Source organism: Phyllobates terribilis, unplaced genomic scaffold (assembly GCF_046119375.1).
Source record: "Phyllobates terribilis strain yellow unplaced genomic scaffold, ASM4611937v1 Scaffold_7__3_contigs__length_470593459, whole genome shotgun sequence".
NCBI classification, from domain to species: domain Eukaryota; kingdom Metazoa; phylum Chordata; class Amphibia; order Anura; family Dendrobatidae; genus Phyllobates; species Phyllobates terribilis.
This window is the reverse complement of record NW_027362767.1, coordinates 181985559-181999297: the sequence shown is the minus strand read 5'-3', so window position 1 is coordinate 181999297 and position 13739 is coordinate 181985559. Positions and strand designations below refer to the sequence as shown.

General features: G+C 47.6%; 1 protein-coding gene across 1 annotated transcript; it reads left to right on the top strand.

The window, feature by feature from the left end:
- The first annotated feature begins 2228 nt into the window (after positions 1 to 2228).
- On the top strand, positions 2229 to 10936 carry LOC141153049 (cathepsin K-like). Its single transcript, XM_073637727.1, has 8 exons — positions 2229 to 2270; positions 2793 to 2937; positions 4040 to 4162; positions 4638 to 4787; positions 8527 to 8745; positions 9003 to 9168; positions 10072 to 10177; positions 10413 to 10936. Exons 2-8 carry the CDS (start codon positions 2812 to 2814, stop codon positions 10510 to 10512), a joined length of 990 nt encoding a protein of 329 aa, XP_073493828.1. The 5' UTR covers positions 2229 to 2270; positions 2793 to 2811; the 3' UTR covers positions 10513 to 10936.
- Positions 10937 to 13739: the final 2803 nt, after the last annotated feature.

The following is a 13739-nucleotide window of genomic DNA, read 5'->3' as shown; positions in this document are numbered from 1 at the left end:
TAGTGTTAGGGCTAGGGTTGCGTTAGTGTTAGGGCTAGGTTGGGTTAGTGTTAGGGCTAGGTTGGGTTAGTGTTGAGCTAGGGTTGCGTTAGTGTTAGGGCTAGGGTTGGGTTAGTGTTGAGCTAGGGTTGGGTTAGTGTTAGGGCTAGGGTTGCGTTAGTGTTAGGGCTAGGTTGGGTTTGTGTTAGGGCTAGGTTGGGTTAGTGTTAGGGCTAGGGTTGGGTTAGGGCAGTAACGTAGCTACCGGGGAGGCAGAGGGTATGGTCGCCCCAGGCCCCTCACTCAGTGGCCCATCCAGAGCGACGGGCACTTTTAACTATATCGCCATGCACAGCACGCTGATAGTTAAGTTCTGCGGTAGAGCAGGGAGACATGATCTCCACTCTCCGTTCTGTAGACCGCAGGTCACTTTAATCCTGCAGTCTACAGAACGGCGCGGCGATGTCCTGACCGAGGCACCGGTGCACGTACAGGTAGTCAGAGCTCTGGCGCGGTGACTATGACGTCCTGTGCATGTATCGGCGTTATGACATCAGCACGTTGGTCCGCCGGGCCTAGTCGGTGGACTCGTCAGGATCCTGGATTAGGTGGTGTAACTGTGGGGGCATCATAAACAATGGAGACCCTCATACAGTGTGGGGGTTACTATGGGGGACCCTGAAACAGTGTGATGGGGCCCTCATATATTGTAGGGACTACTGTGGAGGCCCTCATAAAATACGGTGCCTATTATACAGCATGGGAGCTAATGTGGGGGCCATTATACAGCGTGGTGGCGACATTGGGGGTCATCATACTATGTATAGGGGAGCTGTGGGCCCATCATACTATATATAGAGGAGCTCTGGACCCATCATACTGTATATAGGGGAGCTTTGGACCCATCATACTGTATATAGGGGAGCTGTGGAGACATCATACTGTGTATAGGGGAGCTGTGGTCCATCATACTATATAAAGGGGAGCTGTGGGGACATCATACTGTGTATATGGGAGCTGTTGGCCCATCATACTGTGTATAGGGGAGCTGTGGGCCCATCATATTGTATATAGGAGAGCTGCAAGGCCATCATACTGTGTATAAGGGAGCTGTGGGCCCATAATATGGTATATAGCAGAGCTGTGGGCCCATCATTCTGCATATAGTGGAGCTGTGGGTCCATCATACTATATATAGGGGAGCTGTGGAGACATCATACTATGTATAGGGGAGCTGTGGTCCATCATACTATATAAAGGGGAGCTGTGGGGACATCATACTGTGTATAAGGGAGGTGTTGGCCCATCATTCTGCATATAGTGGAGCTGTGGGCCATCATATTGTATGTAGGAGAGCTGCAAGGCCATCATACTGTGTATAAGGAAGCTGTGAGCCCATCATATGGTATATAGCAGAGCTGTGGGCCCATCATTCTGCATATAGTGGAGCAGTGGGCCCATCATATTGTATATAAGAGAGCTGCAAGGCCATCATACTGTGTATAAGGAAGCTGTGGGCCGATAATATGGTATATAGCAGAGCTGTGGGCCCATCATTCTGCATATAGTGGAGCTGTGGGTCCATCATACTATATATAGGGGAGCTGTCATCTGCTGAGGTTCTCCTGTACCGACAATTAGGGGGCGACACCATAGCTGTACACAGAGTTACCGGTTAGGGGCCACTCACAAGTTTTGCCCCTCCTGGTCTGAGCCCCTTGCTGCGCCTGAGATAGGGCTAGGCTTAGGGTATTGAAATAGAAACATGAGAATAAAAATCCACAAACAATGTTATAAAAAATAAGAAGTCAAATAATTCTAATTTATAACTTTTCTTTTTTTTTTGTTTTTTTTATTTTATGGCGAATTTTGGCAAAAAGCAGAATAATACTAAAGAGTCAAAGGGCAATGATAACTCTATCAGTAGTTTCTTAAAACACAATACAAGTGATCGGGGGCTTATCAGCACTGGAGGAGACTCGAGGAGAGATATTGGTCCACGGGTTCGGGGAGGCACAAAATACTGCCATGCTCTGGGTGCGGAGACCCCACATTACCCCAGTGTTCCCCATCCCTGGTGTGTAACCTTTTACTCCCCCATCCTATAACCATTATTTTCTTGTGAAGCTGCCGGTAGAGATGCGTCGAGGTCTGGGCTGACTCAGCCGGCTCCAGCTCTCCTGTATCAATGTTTTCCACTAAAACTTCCCCATACCGGAATATATAAGAGGCTGAAGGGAACAGACGAGCCTGAAGTCCGGCCGCAGGATATCTAGGAAGACGTCCAGAACGTAAGTAAAGACCAATCACTCCACCTCGGGCTCTGTAGCGGAGGCGCATGGTGCTCCATGGGCACCTCGATGGAGCATGGTGGACTCCATTATAAATTGGGTGGGGATTGGGTTTGCAATTTATTTTTTAGTTTTCCCACCTTCTTAAGTGCATGTATTTTGGGCTAAAAATCTTTTTTTTTTTCAAAAATTTTGCACTGCTTGGCGTTTACAGGTTTTTTGTTTCACCGTGGTGGCTGCAGAAGGAGTTAACTGAGACGTTTGCAACTGATTTATCTGTCTTTTTTTCTGAGCTCCTCTCTGCCGATTCATGACCACAAAGTTCGGCTGGACTTTCATGTGGCTATAAATCTGCACGGGCAAGCTGAGAAAAAGACAGATAACTGTTAAAAACATTGCCCTTCAGAACGAGCTCACTGAGGGATTCTCAGTGAACTCATTCTGCAGCCAGCTACAAACAGAGGCTCCTACCATTGACTCTAATACTGATGTGAGCACAGCCTTACAGACTTGGGTTCTCAGTTGTAGGTTTCCTTCAGCAATGTTCTGGGTCAGTCTTGTGGTTGTTCTGCTTCCTTTGGTGCGGACCAGTCTATATCGACATGAGATGCTGGACTCTGATTGGGAACTATGGAAGAGGACTCATAGCAAGCAGTATAATGGTCGGGTAAGTGCCCTTCTGCCCTGCTGTGTGTATGGTACCTTTAACAGGAACCTCTGATGGAAGTAGTGGTATAGCTGGCTGTATTGGCTCTTGTCCAACAATAAAGATGATACTTTTTTTTTGTACAGATCCAATGTCCCAGTGCTGATAAATCAAGCATTAAAATAATATGCAAATTAGTCTGGAAGTGAAAGGGGGCGTGTCAATCCAGTACACTTCGAGTCAGATTTGCATACAATTTCAAAGCCTGATTTTGCAGACACATTGGTAGCCATACTACTGGTTCCATGAGGAAAATCCTCCAGACTAATTCCCTTTAAAAAAGGTTTGCCTCCAAAATTCTGAAAAATCTACCATATTTAATAGCACAGGCTTGGATGAAGAGTGATTGTAACCAACCCGCTCGTCCATGTTATGCCAAGTCCTTGACTATCCGATCTTTTTTTCAAGACTGATTTGCCATTACGCTAAGGGCAGTGAGGAACTGTTAGGTTTAGTGGGACTCGTTTAACATTCCCTTTAAGGAGGACCTGGCAAAAACAGTTTTTTACCTTATTTTTATTCCCGCTGCTCCCTTGAGTATTCCGCTTTTCGTCTTTTTAAAATCCGCCATACGGTTCCAGAGATGTGGGCCTTTTAATTTGGTGCTAATTTTTATGCTTTCCACAAGGGGGCGTGTCTCACGGGATCCTCTAGGGCGTGTATCATTACCCTGTGGGCAACACCCCCTAGGTAAAGGCCATAACAAAGGGCACTAACAAAAAGGTCCATATCTCTGGAACCGCAAGGCGGATTTAAAAAAAAAAAAAAGCGTAATACTCAGGGGACCAGCTGAAGTAGAAACAAGATTGAAAACTGGTCACTTTTGATCTGGTGACAGGACCCTTTAAGGTAGTATGCTTTCCTGTCCACACACAATATTCAAGCTCAGCCGCATTTACTTCAGCTGCAGACCCAACACGTAGATAGGTGGTACGTTGTTTCTGTTGAAAGCCAGCCATGCTTATCTTATCCTGGACAAACCCTTTAAGCCAGCTTTCCCCTTGTCCAAATCTGGGCTTTCTTCTCCAGCCCAAATTGTTAGTGTGTTTATTCCTGTTTTTAGTTGGACGAGATTAAAAGACGTCACATCTGGGAGAAGAATCTGAAATTCATCAGCAACCACAACAAAGAGTATTCTGCCGGGAAGCACACGTATGACCTGGCAATGAACCATCTGGGAGACATGGTGAGAGACCTCCTGTGTTTAGGAGACCTCCGAGTATCACTATTTAAAGGGATATTGCCATCTTATTAAAGGGATTGACGTAAAACAGTGAAAGGGACCCAAAACTGAAATAGAGTGTTGGGCCCTCCTTTTTCAGGATTGGTGACGACTCTGTAGATCAGACCCTCATCAGTCATAAATTGTCAACATTCATGGGGACGTTTAAGTCCCACCCCAACCCTGCCCCTTCTGGAAGTGCCCTCTAATCTGAGGAATGCCCACACTTGGGAAGTTTTTACATAAAACTTGCCCCTTACGGTCCCGGAGTCCCAGAAACTACATGATAGGTAGGTAACTAAAGGGATGAAATAGCGATATGCCTCAACCTAAAGAGCTGGGAACATCCCTTTAATGGTCCCTCGAGCTGATCACATTGAGAAAGGAAATAATTTTGCATTTTGTTTGACTTCTCGATTTAATTCTACTTCCATGATAGACCAGCGAAGAAATTGTTCATACAATGACTGGATTACGCATCCCGTCCAATCATCAGTCTAATAACACGTATGAAGAGGACAGGAAAGCCCGAATCCCAAAGTATATTGACTACAGAAAGAAAGGTTATGTGACCCCCGTGCAAAATCAGGTAATATTCTGCTTTTGGTGTTCATATGAGTGTAATATGTCCATGAACTGTCCTGATTCTCAGTAACATGCCACCAATTTTTTTCTTCATCAGCATCCTATAGGTGCTGGAACTCCCCCCGCACACACACATACATTTTCCATTGCTTCTGCCAGTGTCCTATGGCTTGCTTGCCCTGAGCTAAAAGGCCACCTCTCTAATGCATATATACAATTAGACAGCTAAGAGAGCAGGAGAAGAGAAACTAGGACTCGCCCTCACTTCCTATTAAGGGACATAGACATAGCCACACATTTTGTAGAGCAACAAGTATGGTCCCCTTTTACTGTAAAGACACAGCCCGCCCCCTCTTAGTGACAGTTGCGCCCCCTCTTACGGGAAGGAGGCACAGTCCCGCCCTCTCTTATGGGAAGGCAGCCCAGTCCCGCCCCCTCCTATGGGTGGGAGACACGGTCCCGCCCCCTCCTATGGGAAGGAGACACGGTCCCGCCCCCTCCTATGGGAGGGAGACACAGTCTTGCCCCATCTTATGGGAAGGCAGCACAGTTCCGCCCCCTCCTATGGGAGGGAGACAGGGTCGCGCCCCCTCCTATGGGAAGGAGACACGGTCCCGTCCCCTCTTATGGGAAGGAGACATGGTCCCGCCTGCTCCAATAGGAAGGAGACACTGTTCCGCCCACTACAATGGGAGGGAGACACGGTCTTGCCCCATCTTATGGGAAGGAGACACGATCCCGTCCCCTCTTATGGGAAGGAGACACAGTCCCGCCCCCTCTTATGGGAAGGAGACACAGTCCAGCCCCCTCTTATGGGAAGGAGACACGGTCCCGCCCCCTTCTATGGGAGGGAGAAATGGTCCCGCCCCCTCTTATGGGAAGGATACACGGTCCCGCCCCCTCTTATGGGAAGGAGACACGGTCCCGTCCCGTCTTATGGGAAGGAGACATGGTCCCGCCCCCTTCTATGGGAAGGAGACACGGTCCCGCCTGCTCGAATGGGAAGGAGACGTGGTTCTGCCCTCTACAATGGGAGAAAGACACGGTCTTGCCCCATCTTATGGGAAGGAGACACGATCCCGTCCCCTCTTATGGGAAGGAGACACAGTCCCGCCCCCTCTTATGGGAAGGAGACACAGTCCAGCCCCCTCTTATGGGAAGGAGACACGGTCCCGCCCCCTTCTATGGGAGGGAGACCTGGTCCCGCCTGCTCGAATGGGAAGGAGACGTGGTTCCGCCCACTACAATGGGAGAGAGACACGGTCTTGCCCCATCTTATGGGAAGGAGACACGGTCCCGTCCCGTCTTATGGGAAGGAGGCACAGTCCCGCCCCCTCTTATGGGAAGGAGACACGGTCCCGCCCCCTCCTATGGGAGGGAGACACAGTCTTGCCCCATCATATGGGAAGGCAGCACAGTTCCGCCCCCTCCGATGGGAGGGAGACAGGGTCGCACCCCCTCCTATGAGAAGGAGACATGGTCCCGCCCCCTGTTAAGGGAAGGAGACATGGTTCCACCCACTATAATGGGAGGTCTTGCCCCATCTTATGGGAAGGAGATACGATCCCGCCCCCTCTTAGGGGAAAGAGACACTGTCTTGCCCCATCTTATGGGAAGGAGACATGGTCCCGCCTCCTCTTATGGGAAGGAGACACGGTCCCATCCCCTCTTATGGGAAGGAGACACGGTCCCATCCCGTCTTATGGGAAGGAGACACAGTCTTGCCTCGTCTTGTGGGAAGGAGACACGGTCCCGCCCCCTCTTATGGGAAGGAGACACGGTCCCGCCCCCTCTTATGGGAAGGAGGCACGGTCCCATCCCCTCTTATGGGAAGGAGACACAGTCCCGTCCCGTCTTATGGGAAGGAGACACGGTCTCGCCTCCTCTTATGGGAAGGAGACACGGTCCCATCCCGTCTTATGGGAAGGAGACACAGTCTTGCCTCGTCTTGTGGGAAGGAGACACGGTCCCGCCCCCTCTTATGGGAAGGAGACACGGTCCCGCCCCCTCTTATGGGAAGGAGACACGGTCCCATCCCCTCTTATGGGAAAGAGACACAGTCCCGTCCCGTCTTATGGGAAGGAGACACAGTCTTGCCTCGTCTTGTGGGAAGGAGACACGGTCCCGCCCCCTCTTATGGGAAGGAGACACGGTCCCGCCCCCTCTTATGGGAAGGAGACACGGTCCCGCCCCCTCTTATGGGAAGGAGACACGGTCCCATCCCCTCTTATGGGAAGGAGACACAGTCCCGTCCCGTCTTATGGGAAGGAGACACGGTCTCGCCTCCTCTTATGGGAAGGAGACACGGTCCCATCCCGTCTTATGGGAAGGAGACACAGTCTTGCCTCGTCTTGTGGGAAGGAGACACGGTCCCGCCCCCTCTTATGGGAAGGAGACACGGTCCCGCCCCCTCTTATGGGAAGGAGACACGGTCCCATCCCCTCTTATGGGAAGGAGACACAGTCCCGTCCCGTCTTATGGGAAGGAGACACGGTCTCGCCTCCTCTTATGGGAAGGAGACACGGTCCCATCCCCTCTTATGGGAAGGAGACACGGTCCCATCCCCTCTTATGGGAAGGAGACACGGTCCCATCCCCTCTTATGGGAAGGAGACACGGTCCCATCCCCTCTTATGGGAAGGAGACACGGTCCCATCCCCTCTTATGGGAAGGAGACACGGTCCCATCCCCTCTTATGGGAAGGAGACACGGTCCCATCCCGTCTTATGGGAAGGAGACACAGTCTTGCCTCGTCTTGTGGGAAGGAGACACGGTCCTGCCCCCTCTTATGGGAAGGAGACACGGACCCATCCCCTCTTATGGGAAGGAGACACAGTCCCGTCCCGTCTTATGGGAAGGAGACACGGTCTCGCCTCCTCTTATGGGAAGGAGACACGGTCCCATCCCGTCTTATGGGAAGGAGACACAGTCTTGCCTCGTCTTGTGGGAAGGAGACACGGTCCCGCCCCCTCTTATGGGAAGGAGACACAGTCTTACCTCGTCTTGTGGGAAGGAGACACGGTCCCGCCCCCTCTTATGGGAAGGAGACACGGTCCCGCCCCCTCTTATGGGAAGGAGACACGGTCCCGCCCCCTCTTATGGGAAGGAGACACGGTCCCGCCCCCTCTTATGGGAAGGAGACACGGTCCCGTCCCGTATTATGGGAAGGAGACACGGTCTCGCCCCCTCTTATGGGAAGGAGACATGGTCCGACCCCTTCTTATGGGAAGGAGACACGGTCTCGCCCCCTCTTATGGGAAGGAGACACGGTCTCGCCCCCTCTTATGGGAAGGAGACATGGTCCGACCCCTTCTTATGGGAAGGAGACACGGTCCCGCCCCCTCTTATGGGAAGGAGACACGGTCCCGCCCCCTCTTATGGGAAGGAGACACGGTCCCGCCCCCTCTTATGGGAAGGAGACACGGTCCCGTCCCGTATTATGGGAAGGAGACACGGTCTCGCCCCCTCTTATGGGAAGGAGACATGGTCCGACCCCTTCTTATGGGAAGGAGACACGGTCCCGCCCCCTCTTATGGGAGGGAGACACGGTTCTGTCCCCTTTATTGGGAGGTTGAGTTCATGATGCAATAGACATTTGCTCTGTGTAGATAGAAGTAGTCCCCTAGGAATATTTTCCTCCATTGGGCCCCAGGGAGCTCATGTGAAACTTGGATATAAGAGATTGAGACCGTTATCCCCAATTTCCATATACCTGGCATACTCTGAGATGTATTTTTTTTGCAGGGCTCCTGTGGGTCGTGTTGGGCTTTCAGCTCAGTGGGAGCACTTGAGGGTCAACTCATGAAGAAGACAGGACAACTGGTGTCCCTCAGCCCTCAGAACCTGGTGGACTGTGATACTGATAACTATGGCTGTCAGGGAGGATACATGACCAATGCATTCGGCTACGTGAGGGATAATAATGGCATAGACTCGAATGCCTATTATCCTTATATTGGTCAGGTGAGCCTTAGAAGAGCTAATCCACCGATGTCTTCAGTATGTGTAAACCATGGGGAGACCTTCTCGAAACTAGTGCAGACATTTTACTTGGGTACCAGAAGCCATCAGATGGCATGTGCTATATAAAAAAAACATTACTTTGAGATCAATGGAGGCATCAACTTAGATATTTATGGTTTTTTTTCTTTTCTATAAAAATAATAATACATATAAAAGAAATGTGGAGGTCTTTCATTTAATGAGTTCACTTCTACCAGGATGAAGGCTGCCTCTACAACCCGTCGGGAAAAGCTGCTGGATGCAGGGGCTTCAAGGAGATCCCCAAAGGAGACGAGAAGTCGCTGAAACGAGCGGTGGCCCAGGTTGGTCCTGTGTCCGTCAGCATCGATGCCAGCCTCCCTTCTTTCCACTTCTACAGTAAAGGTAACATCTATCTATCAATCTAACTAAAATTGGAAAATAGGAGCAGCACTAGTAACAGCAAACAAAAATAGCGGGTGCAAAGCCCCCCAGACAGAACCAAACCTCAATAGTATCCAAAATAATGGAGGCAGCACTCCAAGGTCAAAATTAATGAGATGTTTATTGTCCCATTGTGACGGCGACGTTTCGTTCCAAGTGTGGAACTTTCTCAAGCTTGAGAAGCATTCTTCTGGATAGCGATCTATTATCTATCTATTATCTATCTATCTATTATCTATCTATTATCTATCATCTATTATCTATCATCTATCTATTATATATCTATTATCTATCTATCATCTATCATCTATCCATTATCTATCTATTATCTATCTATCCATTATCTATCTATTATCTATCTATCATCTATCTATTATCTATCTATTATCTATCTATTATCTATCATCTATCTATTATCTATCTATTATCTATCTATTTCTAATAATTGAAGAAGGCAAGGAAGCTCCAGAAAAAAATAGTGTAAACTATGATGGCCCATATGGCTAAGGTTTGTTCCAAACAAAATCTTTTTTTATTTTTTTACTGTTTTCCGCTATAAAAATATTGTGTTTGGACCCAAACAAGGCGGATAGAGTCCATCAGATCCTGCACTATATTACTGGAGCGGCCTTCTTGGATTATCTAGTATTGGTCTGGTAAATGTCAGTGAGGTCTGTCAATCAGAATGTTGCTTTTCCTCATTTCTCTTCTTTCTTTCTCTTTTTTTTTTTTACTTTTATACTTTTCTTTTTTCCTTTTTTTTTCTTCTCTTTCTCTTCTTTCCATTTTCTTTCTTTCTTGCAACCGCTCCTCTATTTTCTTACTTTCTCACTGGCAGTATACATTGATAATCTGTCATTTTAGGTGTGTATTATGATGAGCGCTGTGATTCTGAAGGGGTTAACCATGCCGTTTTGGCTGTTGGCTATGGAAACATAAAGGGCACAAAGCACTGGATCATCAAAAACAGGTGTGTGACGTTCTCCCCTTGTACAGTCTCAATCATATTGGGGTCTACATCAGAGAGGCACAGCATTTTCTGCTCCGTGGGCCACATTGTCATATTGCACCATCTGGGGCAATTATGGCAAATCAGAAGTATAGCTGCAGTTGGACAGTAAGTTTCCGCGGCGCCTCTCGGGGGTGACCACCATGCTTTGCTAAATTACTACAAAATATTTGCTTATTGACCATTTGTCTTCTAGTTGGGGAGAGCAATGGGGCAGAAAAGGCTACGTCCTGATGGCCCGAGAAAAGAAGAACGCTTGTGGCATCGCCAGCCTCGCCAGCTTCCCGGTGATGTGAGCAGCCGATCCTTACAATCCCGAATACTTACAATCCCAGATCCCCAAACTGATCGGACAAAGTCCAGCCGTAATATCACTTACCTGGTGTTAAAGCGCCCTCCAGACATGGGAGCACGCAGCAGGTCCACCCTGGCCATAAACCATGTGCCATCTGTACCAAGGTGATGTCTGGCCAGAACCCTCTGTGGTGGAAGTCAATGCTAACATTTTAAGGTTCTCTTTCATTTTTTTTTTCTTCCCAATAAAACATTAAACTAAGCACCAAATAAGTGAATTACGTTGCTAAATTAGAGACGACTGCAGATATAGAAAAGGCTGCGCAGAATATGAGCCTCATCTGCTCTATGTCAAGAAATGGTAATTGCTGTAATAAAAGTCATTCTCTGTTTGGGAATGGAATTATGTCTTCTCAAAGGCAGACTATACTCAGAAGGTTACGTATTGTTTAAATGTATTTTTCAAGAATGTTTGGCAATGTATTTTTTCTATATCACAATCTGTATTGAAAATAAAAAAAATAGAAATTGTGCAATTCTCACACCGGCCACTGGGGCCTTTTTTTAGACTGTAACATCCTGTTGTTTCAGGAAACAACACATGTACATTAGCCACAAAGAAACAGAGCATCTAAAGAGCGTGTGCAACAGTCATTGTGAAGGGAGGAGGTGAGCTGTGACATCATCTATTGTGGATCCTGTGTTATCTACTGTATATAGAGGTGTTATTAGTCATTGTACAGGAGGAGGAGGTGAGCTGTGACATCACCTATTGTGAATGGTAGATCCTGTGTTATCTACTGTACATAGAGGTGCTATCAGTCATTGTACAGGAGGAGGTGAGCTGTGACATCACCTATTGTGAATGGTGGATCCTGTGTTATCTACTGTGTATAGAGGTGTTATCAGTCATTGTACAGGAGGAGGAGGTGAGCTGTGACATCACCTATTGTGAATGGTAGATCCTGTGTTATCTACTGTATATAGAGGTGTTATCAGTCATTGTACAGGAGGAGGAGGTGAGCTGTGACATCACCTATGGTGAATGGTAGATCCTGTGTTATCTACTGTATATAGAGGTGTTATCAGTCATTGTACAGGAGGAGGAGGTGAGCAGTGACACCACCTATTGTGAATGGTAGATTCTGTTTTATCTGCTATATATAGAGGTGAAATCCAAAAAGAAAAAGGAAGCAAAGGCAGCTATGCACTAAAATAGTAAATCTTTATTATTCCATCAATAGAATAGTTAAAAAATGTTAGTGCCAAAGAGATCCCACAAATCCAATTTACAGAAACAGTAAAATAGCTTATTATACCTATATCCACTGTCAGAGTTATATTATAAATACAGAGACTGGAAATTAATCATAACATCTCAACAAGGTGCCAATGTGGTCTAATAAATAAAGTAAATTCCCATGTGGAATGATCAATAATATACCACAAAAGATCTACAAAAAAGTCTGCATAGCATATTCATTAATACAAGCACATAACCAAATATACAGAACAGTACAGCCACATTTAACAGTCAAAAAATTATTTATACTGCTGTAATAGCAAGAAGTAAGGGTATATTCATATAAAGGATAAAGAATCTATCCAAAATAGTCCTAAAGTTAGGGTAGAAGTTGAACACACCTGATATATAAATATATAGACTCAAATGTACATCACATACAAAGGATACTCATCTGTATGACCTGGATAAAGTGAGGACAGATACCCCAACGCGCGTTTCGTGTTAGCTTCTTCAGGGAGAAATAAATTGTACAGGAGGAGGAGACGAGTTGTGACATCGCCTATTGTGAATGGTAGATCCTGTATTATCTGCTGTATATAGAGTTGTTATCAGTTATTGTACAGGAGGAGGAGGTAATCTGTGACATCACTATCAAGGCTGCCATCAGGGCATTACTGACCTCACTGGTGTATGGGGCTCCATGAGCAGAAGTAAAGAGGGGGGGGCCAGACCCAGTCCGGGCCCCCCCTCTTTTGCTTCTACTCACCGGGCCTCAGTGTATAATAAAGGGTTGTGCGCCCGCGCGCACGTCTCGGCGTGGGGAGGCTTCCTGGAGCGCGACGGCCATCAAAATTGAATGGCTGTGTAGCTCCAAGGGAGTCCCTCCGCCTCTTCTGTGATGAGCAGGTGATGGTGCTTACGCGACAACGTCATTGCGTACGTGCACCACTCGCCAGGATACCAGAAGTAGAGCTGTGCCTGCAGGGGATCGTATGAGAGGTACTGTAAGTATGAAAAACTTTTTTTTGTTTAATAAAATGGCTTGGTGGGGTAGCATATGATGATGAATCGAGGGTGGGGAATGGGGGACAATGAATTATGATGTATTGATGTGGGTTTGCGCAAATAATGATGAATTGGGGGTGGGGAGCGCAATTGATGAATTGAGGGTGGAGGACGGGGACAGCAAATGATGAATTAAAGGTGGGGGTGGGGATAGCAAATAATGATGATTTGAGGATGGGGGTAGAGCAAATAATAATGAAATGAGGGTGGGGGGAGAGCAATTGATGATATATTGAGACTGAGGCAACAAATGATGATGACATAGGGGTTGGAGAGAGAAAGCACATGGCAATGAATTGGGGCGTAGGGGGGCATATACAGTACAGACCAAAAGTTTGGACACACCTTCTCATTTAAAATTTTTTCTGTATTTTCATGACTATGAAAATTGTACATTCACACTGAAGGCATCAAAACTATGAATTAACACATGTGGAATTATATACTTAACAAAAAAGTGTGAAACAACTGAAAATATGTCTTATATTCTAGGTTCTTCAAAGTAGCCACCTTTTGATTTGATGACTGCTTTGCACACTCTTGGCATTCTCTTGATGAGCTTCAAGAGGTAGTCACCGGAAATGGTCTTCCAACAATCTTGAAGGAGTTCCCAGAGAAGCTTAGCACTTGTTGGTGACGCGCCCCCTGGGCCGCGTGGGGAACCCGGAACCGGGCCTTTTTGTGGATGCTGGGGGTTGTAGTCACCGTGGCGGCGACCCGGTCCCGTGGCTCAGGGTGGTCAAACCAGTGGCAGTTTATTTGTAAGATTTTAGGTTAACTGTCCGACTATGCCACCCGTGGATTGCGGTCAGGATGAACCGCCGCTGCAAGGCAAACCGCTGAGGCTGGTGTTGTGGGTGCAGCAGAGTGTAGTACACGGGAGGAGTATAGCCTCAGGGCAGTGTAGAGTGAGATGAT